We start from the raw sequence: 21,033 nt of genomic DNA, 5'->3' as shown, positions 1-21,033 counted from the left end.
ACTTACAAGCTTAACAAGCTAAACAGGGAAAGTATAGAGAAATGAAAACATGTCCCTCCTCCAATATTTTCCACCATCTTAAAAACTCATCAGAGTCAGAGTTCCAGATCTGCTCTAAGTAGACTGCAAGAAGATTATGGTAAAAACCACACCACACAAAGCACGATTGTCTGAAATTACTCTGAAGTCAAATGTACATAAAATGGTGCCACACAGAGAAGAAGAGCTGGCTGCTGTGTAATTTCATGAAACCTGCTGGGCACCGAGGTCATGGGCAGCCAAAGTGAATTTTAACTGGTGCCAACCAGGAGGCTATAATCAGGACAGCCACCAGTGGGCGGATGAGATAAATGAACCAATTGACTTTCTTCCACCAGGCGATCAAAATAGGAATGCCATCCTTATACATGAAACAAACAAAAAAAAAAAACAAATGTTTTTTAAGTTAAAATATTCATCCTTCACATCTCTGTCTTTTCACTACATTTCTAGACTCTTCTTTCCTCCAGGCACATTTATGTGAGTGAACAGCATGCAGTGTGATTTCTGTTCCTACCTTGAGTTTTCCTGCAACCTACTCCAGAAAAATAAAATCTATTCCTACACAGCACAAACTTCTCCATAACCCTGGTCCACCAGCATAGCAGATGTTGAGTGGCTGGTACTATCCAAGGGCAAGCTTAGAACTGATGATGGAGTCAGACACAGCCAAGAACCTGCCTTCCAATCAGGACAGTCAAATGCTAAAAGAAAGTGTCAGGATGAAAAACCACGTCTTTTTAAGAGTGAGTGAAGTAACACTGGGGCTTCCCAGGTGGCTCAATGGTGAGAAAAAAAAAAAAAAAAATCCGCTTGCCAGTGCAGGAGACACAGGTTCAATCCCTGGGTCAGGAAGATCCTTTGGAGGAGGAACTGGCAACCCATTTCCAGTAATAATGGCAACCCAATACTCCAGTATTCTTGCCTGGAGAATCCCATGGACAGAGGAGTCAGGCAGGCTACAGTCCATGGAGTCACAAAGAGTCAGACTCAACTGGGCAACTGAGCACCAACACACAAAGTTACACTTCTCATAGGAGGTTCTCAAAGATACTATGGATCTATATATTTAAGCCTGATCTTTCTCATGAGCTCTTTGCCCATGTTGCCAACTACCCACATAACCTTCCACCTCAAGTCCTTGAGCCACAAACTGTGGATTCAGGAGGTGTTCTTTGGTCATTATCCTCCAGATCCTATGAGATGCACAAACTGAGTAGGCTGCCAAGCAGGGCAGCTTCTGCCAGCCTTAGCCAATTGGGCTGCAGACCTTGAGTCTTTTCTCCTCAGCACTGCCCATTGAAAAAGCCAAAAGGGGACTTCCTAGTGATCCAGTGATTAAGAATCTGTGCAGGGGATGTGGGTTCCATCCTTGGTCCAGAAGATCTCACATGCCACAGGACAACTAAGCCCATATGCCACAACTACTGAAGCCCACGTGCCCTGGAGCCCGTGCTTGGCAACCAAAGAAGCCACTGCAAACAGAAGCACCGCAACTAGAGAAAGCTCCGCATGCAGTAACGAAGACCCAGGGCACCAAAAATAAATAAATAAATAAAAATTCATTTAAAAAAAAGAAAAAGCCAAAAAGGGGCTGTTACAGGACAACGGGAGCTCTGGACATATTGCTATTGATTAAATTCCTTTGCAACATGCTTTTGCATTTGTGGGAGTCACATGACTTATGTCAGTGCAGCCACAGGATCACTGACTTGCAATTGAATTGGTTCTGCCTTGATGTTCTTATTTTCCCTCTCCTCCAAGTTCCCCAATAAGATTAAGTCTCACTGAACTGCACTTCAACTGCTTGGGCCTTGCTGCCCCCTCCTTAGGGATCAGCACAGCAAGGCTCTGGACTCTGGGAAACATAAGAGACAAATATAGACACGAAAGCTAGGATGGAAATACAAGCAGTGTGGCCTGGCAAGTCCCGTCTCTGTACCTCCTAGAAGGAGACTGTGGTTATGAGGTGTGGGACTCCCGCAGGAGACGTGGTTTACGAGGCAAGGTGACTACAGAGATTGTCAAGATTATAATTTTCTATTTAAATTAGCCAACGCAACCCCTGAAAACAAAACAAACCTACAAAACACATGAACAGCAGCAGAAACGATGTCTCGCCACTCACTAAATTGCAGAATATAGTGACTCTACTGTAGGTCCCACCTAGACAGGCAGAGAACGTGAAAAATCTTATATCTGTATCCAAGACAACGATGCGCATATAGTTGTCGGGGAGAAACAATACAGGGAGCTTGGATATTAACAGGGAGCCAAATGTGGTCAGGAGTGAGGAAAGGCTATATTGACTTTGACCATGAACCTCTGTCCCCTTTTCCAGCTACACATGTGCTGGAATGCCACGATCCCGTAGGGAATCCAGGTCTTCCCAGGTGTGCCCAAACCCCTCTCAACATCATCAGGTACAATCTGCTACCCATACAGAAGGTACCTTCGTAGACTGCAAGAGGGGACCATCTGGGTAACCTCATCATAAGATAACATGGGGGTCAGAGTTTTAGAAAAACTCTGGAGCTTAAAGGTGGAGATAAACGCTAAGAAAGTCAGGTCTCATATGCAGCAACTCTCACCAAGGAGCACTAAATCACATGAGAATTAGATGTCATCACAGAATCATACCAATTTAGAACTTAAAGGCACATTTCATTTTTTCAAAAATTTGATTCGACAAACATATGGGAACTATAACTTACACTGGAATAACACAAGGACATTTCATCGTTCACGGCCTTCAGTGCAACTGACTTATGGCATAGAGATAATAATCATTGATAATATTAACTCATTAAGGCATAACTAGTTTCCTGTCTTGCTCTACCATATTACACATCTGTAACATGACTAACATAAGCTATTACATATAAGCTATGAAAGGAATCTATTAGGTCTCCAAACTACACTCATTTACTCGTCTAAAAATAGGAGCCATAAAACCCTTTTGCCTAGATCTTAGAAATGTGTTCAAAATCGTTTTCTGATTCCCACAGCTTCGCTGAGGTCTTCTCCATCTCTGGCCGAACCTGCTATAACAATAGCCTCTTGCTGCCTTTCCTGGTTTTGTTGTTTCCCCAGATCAGCCTTTATTTCTCATTGCCACTAGATTATATAGTTCCTAAGTCAGTTTCTCCCATAACCACTCAAAGACTTCAATCTAAAGTTGACCTTAGGTAAGTGTAGAATTCTTACCATTAAACAAAAATACAGACTTTCGGACCTGATTTTGTTCCATTACCCCCACTCCATACTTTACAGGATATCGCCATTTCCTGAACGCCCATCAGATCTTTTTATAACTCCTTGGCTTTGAGAATTTGACATTTCCACTGCTCGAAATTCCAAGGAGTCTTCTGCTCATCTTTCAAACCTAGTTCATCTAGTGCCTCTGTTATGAAGCCTTTGCAGACCCCTCCAGACACGAGGTCCCTTCCTCTCCTGTGCTCCTACAACATTTTGTTCACACTTCAGTGGACCCTGAACATTTTTAAACATTGGTGATTTTTGCCCATTCACCAAAACCCCCAAAAGTTCATAGTATGATATAATCTGCAACTTGGCTAAGGCGGGAACTGGAATTAAGTATTGTATTTTAGCCAGGATCCAGGAAAGCTGAAACCAGCCTAAGTATTTCAAACACAGAAAATGCAATATAATACAGGAAACGGGTTACACAGATGATGGAGGAGCTAAAAAGCCACATAGATGTTAAAGAGGTGACCCGGAAACTGGCATCAACCAAAAACTAGTACCATCCATGAGACTGGAATGGTGTTGGAAGAAGAGGGCATCACCAATGACTGGAAGAACCGGGCTGTGTACCTGGTGAAGGATTTTTGACAGTGGCTTCCAAGGGGAGCTGTGACAGTGAAGGTCAGGGCTTTCCAAAAGGAGAGACAATTGCTGCCAAAGATGCTGCCAAAGGGAGAGCTAGAGAGAGAGACATACCCTGGCTTCTCCTTCCCTCCCGTTTTCCAAGGGCCTCCCATTGGCCTAATCTATCCAGAGGCCAGGAGTCAAGGCTTCTGGGAAATGTAGTCTCCTGTGAAGCAGGAAATGACTGGCACCATGTGAGGCTGGTGAGCCCCTCACTTGGCAGCTGAATGAGCCTCACCAGCCTCTCAACAACTATATGCAATGGAATGGACATCTGTGTCCTGAGTCCTTTGGACTGTAATTATACCTCACACGTTGGTTTCCTCCATAAGACCATGAGCGCCTCCACAGTAGTGACCTTATCTCAACTTATATCCTGGTGTGGTATTTGACATTTGGTAGGCACTCAATACGGAGAAGGCAATGGCAAACCACTCCAGTACTCTTGCCTGGAAAATCCCATGGATGGAGGGGCCTGGTAGGCTGCAGTCCGACTCCTGCAGGGTCGATAGGAGTCGGACACGACTGAGCGACTTCACTTTCACTTTTCACTTTCATGCATTAGAGAGGAAATGGCAACCCACTCCAGTGTTCTTGCCTGGAGAATCCCAGGGACGGGGAGCCTGGTGGGCTGCCGTCTATGGGGTCGCACAGAGTCGGATATGACTGAAGCGATTTAGCAGCAGCAGCAGCAGGCACTCAATAAATACTGCTCAGTTCAGTTGAGTCACTCAGTCGTGTCCGGCTCTTTGCGACGCCATGGACTGCAGTACGCCAGTCTTCCCTGTTGATCACCAACTCCCAGAGTTTATTCAAACTCATGTCCATTGAGTCAGTGATGCCATCCAACCACCCATAAACACTCATGCCCTGGATTTATTACATGTTATAACTCAGCACTTCCTAAAGTTTGTTGTGCTGGCCACTGATTCAAAAAGATGCTACTGCCTATCATAGGTAAGTAGGACTCTGCAATTTCCAAACAAGTTTGTGAAACAGTGTTAAAGTTAACCTGGAAAAAAAAAAAAGTTTAGCTGGTCTCATCGTACATTCAAGCTGCAATTAAAAAAAAACAATACTGTGGACTACATGGCTTAGAAACAACAGAAATTTATTTCTCCCATTTCTGGAAGCTAGAAGTTTAAGATCAGAGGGCCAGCACAGTTGGGTGGGGGCTCTCTTCTCCTTGTATCTTCACATGGGCAGAAGGGGCGAGGTGCTCTCTTCAACTTCTTTATAAGGGCACTAATCTCATCTGTGAGGGGTTCACCCTCATGACCTAATCATCTCCCAAAGTCCCCACCTTCTAATACCATCCCATGAGCATGAGGATTTCAACAAATGAATTTTGTGGGAGGACACAAATATTCAGACAGAGCAGCTTGTTTCTTCATTGCAGATAATACAGTTCATTCAGAGCTTTCAAAATGTGCTTGAAGAGACAGATGTAGAATTATGCAGCATCATGCAACATATATGACTACAGAACATACATGTTTTCCAAAAGACTAACACTACACAGGGACATCAATTAAGGAGTCACTGCTTTAATTATCTTCACATTTGTGATATTTTATTTCTTTGAAATATTCCCATGAGGTAGAGAAGAACAAGGTCACTTACAGATAAAAATGTTGCTAATAAATAACTAAAACTAATACATCAAGTATTAATTGAATATATAAGATGTTATTTACTATTCTAAATATTATAGGGCTAGAAGGAAAATGTAAATATTCACCTATGTTAAGAGACTTATTATTCCTAATGGCCAGAAATTCTGAATTCTACATATAATACAAAATGGAATTTCAATTATTGCTGAAATAGTATGGTGATAGCATTCACAACTCAGCCAATAATTAATGGGATAACTTTGGGTGTCACTCTAAAATTCAGTGTTCATAACTGTTTAAAAAAAAGAGAGAGAGAGACAACAAATAACCTGCCTCACTGGGGTGAAATAAGAACTGAATATGTTCTAAGGATCACCAGTCCCTTCAGGGACCCCACTGCAAATTACTCAGGAAAACACTTAATACTACACTTTCCTCATGCCCCCCAGGAGGTTGGTATAGGCATCAAAATACTCTAGATTCTGTGCTGTAATGAAATTTATTAACTTTCGATAACCAACTGTTTCTCCAATCTACTTGTTTCCCAAATGGTTCTGCTTTTCCTGTTTACAGCTACTGGTATCCCCCAGGAATCTGTGATCCCTCAAACATGAATGTGATGCCTTATGAAAACAAAAATATGAATTTTAATGATAGCCAGGAATAAACGTTTTAAACTTGAGGCTGTTATGCTTTCTGATTATAAGCAACACACACACGAGGACACCCTTGGCAAGCTAGAGTTAGCTGCAAAGTTCAAGAACCAATAACGTAACAGTGATGACTCTGTATGAGGCGCAAATTGGATGCATCTTGAGATGCTGCCTATGTATTGTAGAGTGAGATAAAGCTGTCTTGAGTGTGTGTTTTTTTTCTTTTGAAATGATTATGAATTTACATGCCTCAGCTGGTTTTTCCTATAACTGAAAATACATGTTTTACAAGGCAATGGGACAATTCATAAATCTATGCAGATGTAAATCTAGTGAGATTTAGTTAGTGTGTCAGTGAGACTTGATTTAGTTTAGTTTATGTGGTTTTTCAAGTAGTCATGTATGGATGTAAGAGTTGAACCATAAAGAAAGCTGAACATCAAATAATTGATGCTTTCAAACTGTGGTGCTGGAGAAGACTCTTCAGTCTCTTGGACACAAGATCAAACCAGTCAATCCTAAAGGAAATCAACCCTGAACAGTCATTGGAAGGACTGATGCTGAAGCTCCAATACTTTGGCCACCTGAGGCGAAGAAGTGACTCATTAGAAAAGACTGATGCTGGGAGAGATTGAAGCAGGAGAAGGGGGCAACAGAGGACGAGATGGTTGGATGGCATCACCGACTCAATGGACATGAATTTGAACAAACCTCGAGAGATAGTGAAAGGCAGGGAAGGCTGGCGTGCTGAGTCCATGGGTTTGCAAAGAGTTGGACACAGCTTAGCGACTAAGCAACAACAAATGTGTTAGTGAAACTAACCAGTCCAGACAGACCCTGACCTCAGAAGTGTCAGCTCTCCCTGCGTTAGCTGGTGGCAACAAAGGGAAGTAAGTCAAAAATCAGATGATTCTCTTAGAAAGACTCTACTCCACAAGAAGGAAATGAAGATTTGGACATTATGGGTATAGTGGCTTTTAAGTGGCTCAGAGTTCAAAGCAACTCACCTGTGCTTTACACGGTAAGGTTAGAGGAAGGAGGAAACAGTAGTTCGTGATCTCTAAGGTGTAATTTAAAGAGGAGCAAGAAGAGCTCTGCCTGTTGCCCCAACTAGCCCAGGAAATGCCTGGATTTCTTAAAAATTAGAGCAACTTCTTACGGTGAGGACACTGTCACTAAAGGGCCACGCTGCCCATTAACACATCAACACTTATTTGCCTTATTTCTCAGCTGTCATGTGACAGAGAACCTGGATGTGAAGGAAAGCAGAACTCGACAAATCGTCATGGCTGATCAGGTTTAAAGTGGAGCAGGGGGAGGAGACGTTGCAAGCCCTCATCCCAAAGGATGAAAGACAAGTCCAGGTGGAGCCCTACAGTGAGGGGCTCCGGAGGGGCCATGATGCTTTCAGCACAGAGATGGGTTTGTGGCAAGAAGCACTCTGTCATCATTACTGTCGTGAGTGGCACTTAACCATCAATTAGTTGAAGAGATGGTCTCGCCTGGCTTCTCTGAACAGAACAGTGTCTCAACTGGAAAGGTAGTTGTTTACTACTGATTTGCATTCTACACTCATTTTAAACACATATGCGACTCGCATCCAAACGAAATATGGAATAATGCCCATTTGGGACTCCTCCGAGCCCTCTCATTATAGCACCAGCAATTTCCAAAGATGAAATCTACAGATTCGGACGCTGACAATTACAAGCACCCGTGGGCAGAACTTCAGTTCAGTTCAGTTGCTCAGTTGTGTTGACTCTTTGCGACCCCATGGACTGCAGCGCGCCAGGGCTCCCTGTCCATCACCAGTTCAAACTCATGTCCATCGAGTCGGTGATGCCATCCAACCATCTCATCCTCTGTCATCCCCTTCTCCTGCTGCCTTTAATCTTTACCAGCATCAGGGCCTTTTCAAATGAGTCAGCTCATTTGAACTTAAGATAGCCTTAATATGTCCTTACAGTGTTCTTACATGCTTCATTTACAGAGCCCGTAAATAAGATATTTTTCTAATGCATACGTCAAAAGTTTGGTATTAAGCTTTAAAAAAGTCTATTAAAGTACTTAATGATGTATCGGAAAGAACATAATTTTGCGTTCCACAAACAGAAACGTTACAACCTCTATCTTCTCATAACACCATTACTACACTTTCAGCGTGTCAACATTTTTACTAGACATGATACTTTTCAAAGGCTTTCTACGTGCCTGTTAAAAATTGAATTGAGGATAAAACTCAACCCAAGCTGGTTTTTAAAAATTATGACAAAGACATGACTTAAAATACAAGATGGAGATGGTGGCAATTAAAGTTTATGAGCAAGTTACTGCGAGAAAGGCAGAAGCCACTGACTCCTTGGAGGACTTTCTCTTATAGGTGGTAAATGTCCGTGGACCACAGTGCCCCCTCTGTGTTGTCCCATTCATTTGCAGGTGACATTTTAACCTCGAAGCAGCCACAGCAAGACGATTCAAAATGAAGTTGACACTGTGTCCTTTAACGAGTTCCAAAGTACTGCAGGGGTTTTACTGCCTGATGTTACACCATATGCGCACACTCTGGACACAGCAGGCAGGGTTAAGCAGGATGCTTCTGTGCTCAGCCATTCTCCTGCTTCCTGTTGTTGTTGGAGCAATCCTAAGTTTAGCTAAACATAACCTTTCTGGGTGGATCATTTTTTAGAAGGAGAATCCACCTTATAGCAGAGTGCCCTGTAATGTTGACTGTATTTTGAAAGCACAGACATTGAGTAAATTCACAGAACTCAGTGATTTGGTGCTGTGCTGTCTTTATGAAACCTATTTTATGAAAACTTTCATAAAATTATTTATCACTCAAGTTTTTATGCATAAAAGCTTGAACAAGTATGAAATGAACAGGAGGAATTCTTTCTGAAGCATTTTTTGGTCAACTGGTCTATCACTAAAGCGGTAGTGATTAATGGCAAACTTTTCAAAATCTTTTCTTTAGCTCAAGTTATTTTTTAATTCTAAAATGACGATTGTCTTGGGTAGTGGGGATATATTTACTTACTCGGGTCCTCAAAAGGTTTGAATCAGAAAATCCCTCTTAGGTTTCACATTCAGAATTTTTTTCTGCAGGATATGAGTAATCTATTTGAGACATGCTAATAAGAACCCATAGCCTCAGCTCAATGTCAGTAACTCTTAACAAGTGAGAGTTCATGAAGAGCATATAGGAGGGAAAAAACAGACCTTTTAAAAGTATACATAACTTCTACTATGGTCTTTTCCCTTGAGTTTTCTGTAAAGTAGAACATTAAGCTCTTTATAATTCCCCCAAATCTATAGATAGTTTAGAGAGAGAAGCATAAATCTCACAAGTCTCAGATTTACTTCCTGTTGCCTTCTTGCATGAGACATTTAAAGGTAATCAATAAAAACTGATTCCTCTTCGTAAGCACTTTCCTGTTCTACCAGAAACAATAGTAGCCTCTGCCCCAAAGTGAAGAGGAAAAAATGAAAAGTAATGTTTACCAGGAGAAAAAGAAATTATCCAAGTATTTTTCCTGAGCCAAGTGAAACACAAACTGCAAGTCAAAAGTTTATTCTTAAAGGGAAAAAAAAAAAAAAAACTTTTAAATATTCCTGGCATTAGTCCTGTTTTTCAAATCTGAGGTATCAACAAGTTTTTAACTCCGGATTTGTATTTCCACTCTCTGCAAAAACCTCATTCCGTTTCCTAATGGCTTTCCGGTACTGTCCTTCTGTAGGAATCTGTACATCACACGCAAGACTTGTGCTCAATGCTGAACAGTAAAGGAAGGACAGTTAAGCCCCCCAATTACCTCCTAGGGCAGAGTGAGCCACAAAACCCCAGGGAACAAATAGATGAGAACAGAGTTACATCTGGTAAGGAAATAAAGAACTGCAAACAACTGGATCTCTTACTCCAAAACACAACACTCTGGGCCCCTTGCATTTTCAGCACAAGAATTTTCATACTCAAAATGTTACTTGAAAGTTTAATATTAGATAATCTGAAATCATCTGTTGGGATGTCTCCAATATGTAGACTCTATCTGAGGACTCTGTAGTGTTTTCTCCTCTTCTGGATTTTTCACAAAAGACTGCAAGAGAGCACCCAAAGAAAGAGCCGGGTTGCAGACTCTTACTTTGCGATGAAGTTACAAATATATTTTATATATTTTCCTGGCTTCCTGTTTCCCCGTGTTCTGTACTATCTGCAGAGGTTGTCATATTTCACCAAGGCGGATTATAAATCAGACAAGTTCAGCCCGTCAGGTTGAAAAATGGAGGTGAAAGGCACAGCGGAAAATAAATAAAGTATAATTAAAACCATATGACCAGAAATATTGAAGCAATACTTGCTGGAGGAAACCCAAGTAAAAATCAAACCTTTTCTGGTGTTAGTGAGACTAGCCAGTCCATTTGAAATAAGCACACATCACTTGTTAAAAATTCCTTTTTTTTTTCCTTCACAGCAAAAGCAGTCCTAACAAAGTAATTAAGCCTACCTTTGTGGCATAGTGAAATTCATAATTGTTCATGTAAAACTGATCTCTCATTTAAAACTGTAATCACTTATTTAGAAACATAATTTAAGATGGGGCAAGGCTCAATTTTATATCCAACAAAGAGTATTAAAGGCTTATGATGACAATGTTGACTCAAAAACCTTTTCTACTTTTCGTGAAGTTTTCATCTCTTAAGATCTCAGGACTCCAGAAAGACACAGACACTGCAATTGCTGGTTGTTGATCGTAAAGAGCCAGTAGCTATAAAATCCAAACTGTCTCCTCTCCAACATTATAAACAACCTAGACGTTACTGCCCCACAGAGGTGGTGCTTAGCAGACCAATGATGTACATGTTTGGGGATATACAGAAATTAAGAGCTCTTGATGTTTATAAAGCAATTCCAGTAAAGAATCTCTGACTTTGGCAATCTGTCCCCAAAGCCACTCTATATCCACATCTCCCTATCGTTCCAAGTGTCAATTACCATAATCTCAGTAGACAGCTGGAACACAATTTTCAATATTGCTCCAGGATTCCAGTAAACAAGTGAAGTTGAGTGAAGTCACTTACCCCCCAGAAACTGAATTCCTCCGGCCACTCTTCCTACAGTCCGGGAGATGAGCTCCGACACGCAGCAGCCCATGAGGGCAGTGAGCGCCACCAGGAGGAGCAGGCCACAGCCCAGGCCGGTCACGATGGTACAGATTCTCCATTCCGCGCTGGGAATGCCCTGGAAAGAGGCATAGCGCCCACACTCCTCAACCATCACCATCATCTGCCGACTCTCATCGTGCACAGGATACGAGCACCTCCGGAAAGTGCCGAAGGACACGGGCTTGCCCAGCTGTGATCCCCAGAGCCAGTAAGGCATGAAGAACCCCACGCAGGAGGTGGCTGCACAGAGAAACGAGAGCAGCGCCCAGATGACCCCGGTGCAAGTCAGACTGGATGCCATCTTTCACCTGACAGGGCAAGGAGGACCCAAAGTAACTGTTCGGGGTCTGCAGGAAGAAGTAAAGGCCGTCAAACTACCGGCTCCCCGCAGGTAATCCACAGTTCTGTGATGGGAGAGTGGCTACTAACAGAACGGATCTTCAGTCTTACTGGACATCAACTTCCCATTCTCTGCAGTAAGGATGCTGATCCCTGGAAAAACCACAACATTAAAGATTAAATGTCTTTACAGAAAAGATACGACCAACTCAGTTGGTCTGCAACTTTCAATTAACACCCATTCAGAGACACCTCCATAGTTCAAAAGTGAGAAGAACCCATTCTATCAACTTCTCGGTAATTCAAATTTTGTCAGACTGGCTTAAAGCTTTTTCATGTACACATGTTCCCTAATTAACTCGGACAGCTACTTACTTAAAGAAATGCATGACTTATTCCTACTTGCCAAGCCAGTGAATTCATTTCATATCCTCACGTTAAAAAGAACGCAGCATTTTTACTGGCGGTAAACAGAATTCTGAATGTTATACTAAAATAACCATAGTGTGGTTTATTCAGTTGGCTTACAAGTTCACGCTCATAATTTGCAGCAACTTTTCTGTGTTCCTTTAGGTGCATTAACTCTCTGCATGAGCCCGAACAAAATAATTAGACTCATTTTCACAATTACAGACTGTCTAGGCATACAGACTGGATGGGACTCTTAGGCGTCTTGCCATGCTTATTCAGTAGTGTTTGGGAATGCCTTCAGTCTCAACTATCTTCTCTAGTGTCAACAAAAGAAAGCCTGTGTACGACTCATTTTCATATCTGCAATTCCGATTAATTGCTTCTAATTAAATTATTGGAACCATCTTTCCCATTGAATGAATGACTATGTCTCATCTGAAAGAGTCCATACCTTCCAGTCATTCCAGGGGTTCCACTTGCATCCTGCCCTCCCTTTTCAAACCGAGTTCCTTAGAACCACTTTCCCTACTTTTCATAAAGAACACAGAAGCCCAGAGCCCATGCACCCCACGGTTCCATTCCCAGGACTCCAGCTCTCAGAGTCCATCTCAAATCCTCCCCCTCTCCTTTCCAACTCCCACCCCTGCCCTTTGCTTTCCACCCACCGCCCCTTTTCCACTCCAGTATGTCACTCACTCCAGAGGAGCTCCGGCTACTTTTTTTTTTAATCTTGTCAACTGATGTCAGCATCAGCATTAGTCGCTGAAGTTGGTCTGTCTAGGCCCTGAGGCTGGGGCAGACGCGGGGTAGGGGGGCACTGAGTGGGTGGGGAGGGGGCCCTCACCTCGAGCTGGGGCCAGGCACCCCGGGGGGTAAGACCAGACAAGCCCTTAGCCAGCCAGCGCCCCGCAACGGCCGCAACCACCCCCACCCCGAAGACACACAACGATCCTTTAACTCCCCAAAGGGGAAGAGGGACATTTTCCAGCCGGCCCTGCGCGGAGGGAGGAGGTGAGGATGGGGTCCCCCACCCCGCCCCGGAGGCAGACGGACGCGGCGGGCCGGGCGAGCCGGCGGGGAGCCCAGCTCAGGAAGTCCGGAGCCTCGGGGGCAGCCCAACTCCGGCGTCCGGGGACGAGGGGCGAGAGAGAAAGGCGCGGAGCCCGCGCCCCGGGGCAGCCGCGCGCTGGACTCACATGGCTGGCGGGCGGCGGCCGCCCTCCTTCCCGGGGCCGGGGCGCACTCACAACTTGCTGTCTCTCTCCGGCGGAGCATCCACGGCGCGCCGGACCGTCCTTCCTTCTTCGCCGCGGTCCGCGACAGCCGCGGAGCCTCCGGGGCTGGCCGCGGGAGGGGTGCGCAGGGGCCGGCAGGGGGCGGAGGTCTTCGGGAGGACGCGCGGCGCCGCGCCCGGGCAGCCCGCGCAGCTCGGGCTCTCCGGCGGCGGCTCGGGCGGAGCGCTGGGGCGGCGCGCGGGGCGCCGGAGCTCACGGGCGGAGGAGCCGATCTGATCTGCCTTTGGCAGGCGAGGCACGCAGCGCCTCCTCCCCTCCGCCGCCCGGCCCTCCTCTCGCCTGTCCCCTCCCCTCGCGCCCGCCGGGACCCGGAGCGGACGCGGCCCGGGCGCGGCCGGCGGGGACACTCCCGGCGCGCGGGGCGGGGAGGGGGCGCGGCCCCTTGGAGCCGGGGTCCCCTCCCACCTCACTCCCCTAAACCTGGGCGGCTTTCTCGGCCCCTCCGGCCCCGAGCCCCCTCCCGGCCTCCTCGCACAGTCACTGCTTCCAACCCGAGAGTGGGATGGAGGTAGACAGACCGAGAAGTAGGGGAGAAAGTTGCTGGTCCTCTGGGGTGCTCCCCGGCGGGGGGCGGGGGGACGGGAGGGGGTCTGGGAGCTGAGACACGCTCCCTGGCTGCTCTCCTGAGTCTGGTGTTTGGGGTGTAAGCTCCGGCTTCCGACCGCCTTTAGGAGATGGAGATGGAGAGCAGGGCTCTAGAGACTGGTGCAGTGATTCCTTTCGAGCTTTCCTGGGATGTGGTCACTTTGGAAGGGGGTGAGCAAGGCCAGTGTGGGCGTGGGAATGGGAGGCAGAGAGCGGAGAGCCCCCTCTGGGGTTCCGTCTGGCAGCCGCCTTTCCAGCCAAGCCAGAGGGAAAAAAGCAGGGGAAGATTCCAGCAAACCTCTCCCAAGAGACCTCCTCTTTGGGAACCTCTTTCAAAGCGTTTCTCCCTGTCTGTCCCCTCTCTCCCCCTTCTGTTTCTGTCTCTCTCTCTCTCCTCTCTCTCTTCCCCTCCCTCTCTTCCCTTCCACATTTCGGTCCAATCACTCTTGCAATCAATACCTCCATTCAATTTCTTTACCTAGAAAACACTGGTTTTAATTCCCTCTCTGGACGTCAGTTCTTTTTTGCTTGTCCTTAGCCCTAACCCCTTTGGAAGTTGAAAGCCACATTCAGCAGACTGTGGGAGTCCTTGCTGAAGGCGGTATTTTAAGAACCCTGCCATCTGGGAATAGCAGTTTGTGAAGTAGCTACTTCCCCACATACAGTTTTTGTGCTTTTTCAAAAGTTGAAAGTAATCGCTGGATAGATATAGATTTCATAGTAAATTTTCAAATTACACCATTTTAATTAGCCATGGTGGTGCACATTTTTGTTTTACTACTACAGATGGAGATGTGCATGCTTACACTATTAACTTGAGAGGCTTTGTGTAATTAGTTCCCACTCTTTATGAGGTCATAGACCTTTTTAAGAATATGATGAAACTGATGAGAACCTTCTCACCCCCCTGCCAAAAAAAAGACAAAAATGCACTTCCATATCAAGCTTCACCACAGTGGTTCTCAAGCAAGAGAAGAAGGCAGTTTGTAATCCCTCCCAGGGAATAGTCTGCAAGATGTGGAGATATTTTTGATCATCATGATCAGGGCGATACAGCTAATATCTGGTGGGCGGAAAGGCCAGGGATGCAGCTAAATACCTTACCAGGTACAGGACAGCCTCCCAGAATTATCCATCCCAAAATATCGACATTCTGAGGTTGAGAATACCGGTTTCAATAAAATGTCAGACTGCTCCCTGTTCCCCCCCTCAGCCCATTCATGATTGAAGTCCCTGATGAAATGCCTTGATTTAAGTTATTTTTGTTTGTTTTGTACAAATTGCTGATTAATGAGCTCAGTGACTGTGTGATAATGATTGCTCTGACTTTCAGTTCTGTATCCTAACCTAGTTTTTAACACAGAGCCTTTAGATCTGTATAATGTGCAGGTAAAAGGTATGACTCCATAAAGACAAAATAATAAGAATGACATTTGGACTCACTCTCCACATTCCCGCTGTGGATATTGGTCCAGGATGCTCTTCTCGATTTGGAGTTTGAAGCTCTGAGATGGCCTATTGAGATTAAGTCCTTGCTGTGTCTCAGTCCCTACATGGTCTTTTTTTTTTTTTGGCCTTGCCACGTGAGATCTTAGTTTCCCCACCAAGGATCAAACCTGGGCCCCCTGCAGTAGAAGATAGGAGTCTTAACCACTGGATCACCAAGGAAATACCCCTAAGTCTCCTTGATAGACGATTTTATCTAGTCCTCAAAATAAAAGGGAAAAAAAAATATGAAGGAGGTGCAATTATTATTTTACAGAGAGGTTAAGTAATTTGCCTGAGACCTTACAGCTAAAAGGTGGACTTCAAAAAGATCTCATTATCTGAACTATTAAACAGAGTAAATGCTGTTGAAGAGATTCTGCCTAACATGAAAATAAAGATAGAGGAGGAGGCTTTTTAAAAAAAGTCTGTCAGGATACAGCATCAATTACTTGTGAAAGCATACTGTATTACCTACTAGGACTCAAAAATTTCTATCTTAGAAATGATTGTGTTACTAGCTCAGTTGTGTCCGACTCTTTGGGAACTCCATGGACTGGAACCCACCAGGCTCCTCTGTCCATGGAATTCTCCAGGCAAGAATACTAGAGTGGGTTGCCATTCCCTTCTCCAGGGGGTCTTCCCAGCCAAAGGATCAAAGCCCGGTCTCCTGCATTGCAAGCAGATTCTTACCATCTGAGCCACCAATTTGAACAAGTGGTCACCTTTCTGAGCCTAAGTTCTCTTATTTGTAAAAAGAGGTCAGAAATAGACGATTCTGCTTCATGACTTCTAGCATCATGATTATATCAGATCAGATCAGACAGATCAGATCAATCGCTCAGTTGTGTCCGACTCTTTGCGACCCCATGAATCACAGCACGCCAGGCCTCCCTGTCCATCACTAACTCCTGGAGTTCACTGAGACTCACGTCCATCGAGTCAGTGATACCATCCAGCCATCTCATCCTCTGTCATCCCCTTCTCCTCCTGCCCTCAATCCCTCTCAGCATCAGAGTCTTTTCCAGTGAGTCAACTCTTCACATGAGGTGGCCAAAGTACTGGAGTTTCAGCTTTAGCATCATTCCTTCCAAAGAAATCCCAGGGCTGATCTCCTTCACAATTTGAGAAAAAGTTTAAGGGTTATCTAGTTTTCTTCACCGAGAAGGCAATGGCACCCCACTCCAGTACTCTTGCCTGGAAAATCCCATGGGCGGAGGAGCCTGGTAGGCTGCAGTCCATGGGGTCTCGAAGAGTTTGGACACAACTGAGCAACTTCACTTTCACTTTTCACTTTCATGCATTGGAGAAGGAAATGGCAACCCACTCCAGTGTTCTTGCCTGGAGAATCCCAGGGACAAGGGACACTGGTGGACTGCTGTCTATGGGGTCGCACAGAGTTGGACACGACTGAAGTGACTTAGCAGCAGTTTTGTTCAACTATATAATTTTACAAATGAGGAAGCAGAGCCTCTGAATTCTTCCAGTGTCTTACCCAAAGTTGAACCTTGAATCCATGTATTTTGATTTCTCATTTCATTCCACCATGTAATGATTATCCCACACTACAAAATCATCTGAATTATTCCTTGAGAGCTTGTATACTTACTTTATAGGCAGACTACATTATCTTTAAAACCCTTTCATTAAATTTGCACCTTCAAAGGATCTTTAAATTACATTCCAGCCAGAAGTTCTCACAAAGCAGATGCAGCTCAAACCTCTTATTTCAGGCTTGAGTTTCTAGTATATTTAGATGGTAGTCCTGTTGAGTCATGAGATCATGAATGTAAAAATATGTGGAAAACTATAAAGCATCCGTGACAACACTCTTGGTTGGGTGCCCAGTATTAATTCCCAGTCCCCTCTCCCTTATTTGGGCTTCCCTGGTAGCTCAGCTGGTAAAGAATCTTCCTGCAATGCAGGAGACCTGCATTGGGTTGGGAAGATCCCCTGAAGAAGGAAAAGACTACCCACTCCAGTACTCTGGCCTGGAGAATTCCGTGGACTGTATAGTCCACAGGGTCGCAAAAAGTTGGACATGACTAAGCGACTTTCACTTTCACTTACTTTCTCCCTTATTCACTCCATACTTTTGGTCAACACCTGACCCTATTCTAGACAATGAATCAGCTGAGGTGTCCCCTAGAAAAGACTGTATTTTCTGCTAAAAGAAGGAGACATGAGAAAACAGTTCATCAACCATCTTGGTTACCATTATTAAAGAATAAGATGTTTAGAGCTATGGCAGCCTTCTTGTAACCATGAGGGGAATCACAGAGATCCAGTCCTAGCACCCTAAAGTTGTGGAGCCACACACCTCCTTTTGAATGTTTTAGAAGTGAGTCATAGATTATTAATAGTTTTAAGTTACAGTTATTTGAATTTTCTGCTTTTTAGTGTCTGAAAGCATTTCTAATTGATAAAGCACTGTACAGAGAAAACATATGTTCAGTGATAAAAAAAAAAAAGCACACATTAGTCAACATTGTATCCCAGTGTTTGGCAATAGAAAATAGATACTTAGTACTTTGAACATTAACTGAGGGAATTCATAAATCAATATTATTGTGATGATTTTTGTTTCCTAGTGCAGCCTACAGAGTGGGTATTTTACTTTTAAACAGAGAAAGTGTGCTATGTGAAATTAGGGAAGCAATGTGATGGTGAAATATAGGAAACACCATGAAATCAATCATTTCTGACCATCAAGGAAAAGGAATTTCTGACCATCAAGGAAAAGGGACTTCTGACCATCAAGGTAAAGGGACTTCTTTGGTTCACATTTGTGGCAGTCACTATATTTTGGCTGATATGGTTTCTATTCCCAACCCTCTTCTTCCATATCTTTCTCTCCCATCAAAGCAATGAAAGCTAAAATCTCCATCTCCCAGCCTCTCTTCAAGTTTGAGGGTCATTTGACAGTGCTACCCAAGGAGAGGCAAGGGGAGGGATGCTGGGCCCATCACAGCCACATCCTCTTTCCTCAGCCCTAGAAAATGGATGTGGTACACCTTCGAAACAGGCGTCTTTCAACCATGAGGTGACAAGCGTGAGGACCAAGCCCACGCACTAAGAATGGTGGAGTAAAATAGTGAGTCTGGATCCATATTATCACTTTTAGGCTTCTGCATTATCCTCAGACTTCTCTTGGGTGAGACCAGCAACCCTTCACTGTTTAAATCTGGGAGTAGCAATAAGTACGTACCTGCTGGAGTATTCAAACTAACTGTTCTTTTGCCACGCAAGAGCCAAAATCACAGAAAAGTCGATTAGAGCCTGACACTATGCAGAGCAGAGAGAGGGCAGAACAGTGTCGAGGGGGAGTTCGTTCTCCAGCAGTTGGTGGCTGCAGTGTGCATTCGTCATCTATAGCATGGATTAGAGACATAGACCTGCCTTAAAACTTGGCAATAGAAATGGGAAGAGCTTTGAAGATAGTTGACAAAATGTGCTCAGTCACACCCAACTCTTTGCGACCTGATGGACTGTATCCCGCCAGGCTCCTCTGTTCATGGGATTCTCCAGGCAAGAATACTGGAGTGGGTTGTAATTTCCTTCTCCAGGGCATCTTCCCAACCCAGGGATCAAGCCTATGTCTCTGGTTTTTCCAGCATTGGCAGACAGGTTCTTTACCACTGAGCTACCTGGGAAGCTGAAAATAAGTAGAGACCACGGTAAATTCTTCCTTTTTGCCACTTCCTTCCTAAGCTACCCATTCCCTTCATGAATGCCATCTTTTTTTTTTTTTTTTTCTGTAAATTAAGCCCACCTTTTATTGAAATTTTGTCCCAATAAAACATATCCAAGCCTGAATGGAAAGTGCTTTTTTTTATTTCCTTCGGAGGCTGTATCTCTGATTCATTTTATTTTTTTTTTTAATTTTTTAATTGGAGTATAATTGCTTTACAATGTTGTGTTAGTTTCTGCTGTACAATGAAGTGAATCAGCTATATGTATACACATATCCCCTCCCTCCCAAACAGACCATCCCACCCCTCTAGGTCATCCCAGAGCACTGAGCTGGGCTCCCTGTGCTATACAGCACACTCCCACTAGCTATCTGTTTTACGCATGGAGGTGTATATACGTCAATCCTCTCCGTTCATCCCAACCTCCCCTTCCCCTCCCCACAGACCCTGGCCCCATGTCCACAGCCTGTTCCTTTCATCTGCGTCTCTACCCTTCATAAACGCCTTCTTAAAACAGGTTTAAGCAGGTATTGCTATGCTGTCCATCTTATTGATAAGGAATAAAAAAATCTCATGGGACAAGTGACCTTTCGGGTTTCCTGGTCTCCATTTCAGATCACCTCTGGATGAGATTATGGATTGCTTGTAGGATGCTTAGTCTCCTGTTTGTATCCATACATTTACCATAACTGGCCCAACATCCTATTAAAGTAAGGTTACCTGTTTCATTTTCCAGGAACTTTTCTTCATGCATTTGATAGACTCAAGACCCCTCTTCCCTGTAGAAGCTGCACATGTCTCATTATGTACAATTTCTAAACATAGTGATTTGTCTGACCATATTCCCCAGGAGCTCTCATGGAAATAAGATGCATACAGTCTGTGGCCTGATCCCTGGGGTGCTGTCTGCATTATTCATTTAAAGTTTGTGAATTACTTTGGAGATACAAAGTGCCATATAATTTCTCTAGATTATTCTTTTATGAATTAAAGGAGCATACAAATTTTAAATCAATAACTTATTCATAAGAAGAAAAAAATGTGAAGTGTTAAATCACATTTAACATAGCAGACACTTCACATTAAACCATCAAAATGGGAAATGTCCATAATACATTATATATATATTTTTGCTACATGACCCAATATGCATTTGAAAGCAGTGCATAATTATGCTTAATACTGAATCGTGTTACACTTTTGCTACTTTTAAATCATGCTTCTTTTTTCTTCCAGTATCAAAAAATCATCTTAGGTTTTTTCAGTGTTACAACCATGTTTTCTGATTTAAAAAAAATTTTCCCAGAATATGTAGAAAGAGGAATATAATGAGCTTCATAGAAAGAGATAAAAATTTTTGTGTATGTGTAGATAATAATATCTATCAGTCAGTCATAATTTCTAAGAGAATTCATAAAGATCTGTTCTATTGTATTTAAAGATCTTAAATCCCACCTTCCTTCGCCAAAGTAAGATGCACTGCATACTAATACACTGACTATACTAATACAATGGTCTAAGAGAGCAATGGGCTTCCCAGGTTGCTCCGTGGCAAAGAACCTGCCTGTCAATGCAGGAGACGCAGGTTTGATCCCTGGGTCCGGAGGATCCCCTAGAGAACCAAATTTGCAGCCTGCTCCTGTATTCTTACCAGGAGAATTCCCGCCAACAGAGGAGCCTGGCAGGCTACAGTGCATGATGCCGCAAAGAGTCAGATAAGACTTATCGACTGAACAACAGAGGAAAGCCAAACCGAAATGCTGAATTTGGTATTATAATACTAAGAGAAGTTAACAAGCACTGATTTTTCTAAAGTTAAATAATTTCATATTACAGCCAGGTGAAATGGGAGTGTGAAAATGCTTCT

General features: G+C 43.9%; 1 protein-coding gene across 2 annotated transcripts in view; it reads right to left on the bottom strand.

The window, feature by feature from the left end:
• The window catches only part of LHFPL6 (LHFPL tetraspan subfamily member 6), a 234,106-nt gene extending 220,581 nt beyond the window's left edge, over nt 1–13,525 (bottom strand). Inside the window, exons 1-2 of one of the 2 annotated variants that reach the window (XM_070800163.1) lie at nt 13,306–13,525; nt 11,276–11,851 (exon numbers count right to left, since the gene is read on the bottom strand). In XM_070800163.1, the coding sequence (XP_070656264.1) occupies nt 11,276–11,660 (385 nt within the window). In that variant the 5' untranslated portion in view covers nt 11,661–11,851; nt 13,306–13,525. The remainder of the gene's footprint in view (nt 1–11,275; nt 11,852–13,305) is intronic. The other variant, XM_070800164.1, reaches the window with a different exon arrangement.
• Nucleotides 13,526–21,033: the final 7,508 nt, after the last annotated feature.

This window comes from Bos indicus, chromosome 12 (assembly GCF_029378745.1).
Source record: "Bos indicus isolate NIAB-ARS_2022 breed Sahiwal x Tharparkar chromosome 12, NIAB-ARS_B.indTharparkar_mat_pri_1.0, whole genome shotgun sequence".
NCBI lineage: Eukaryota > Metazoa > Chordata > Mammalia > Artiodactyla > Bovidae > Bos > Bos indicus.
This window is presented reverse-complemented; position numbering and strand designations above follow the sequence as displayed.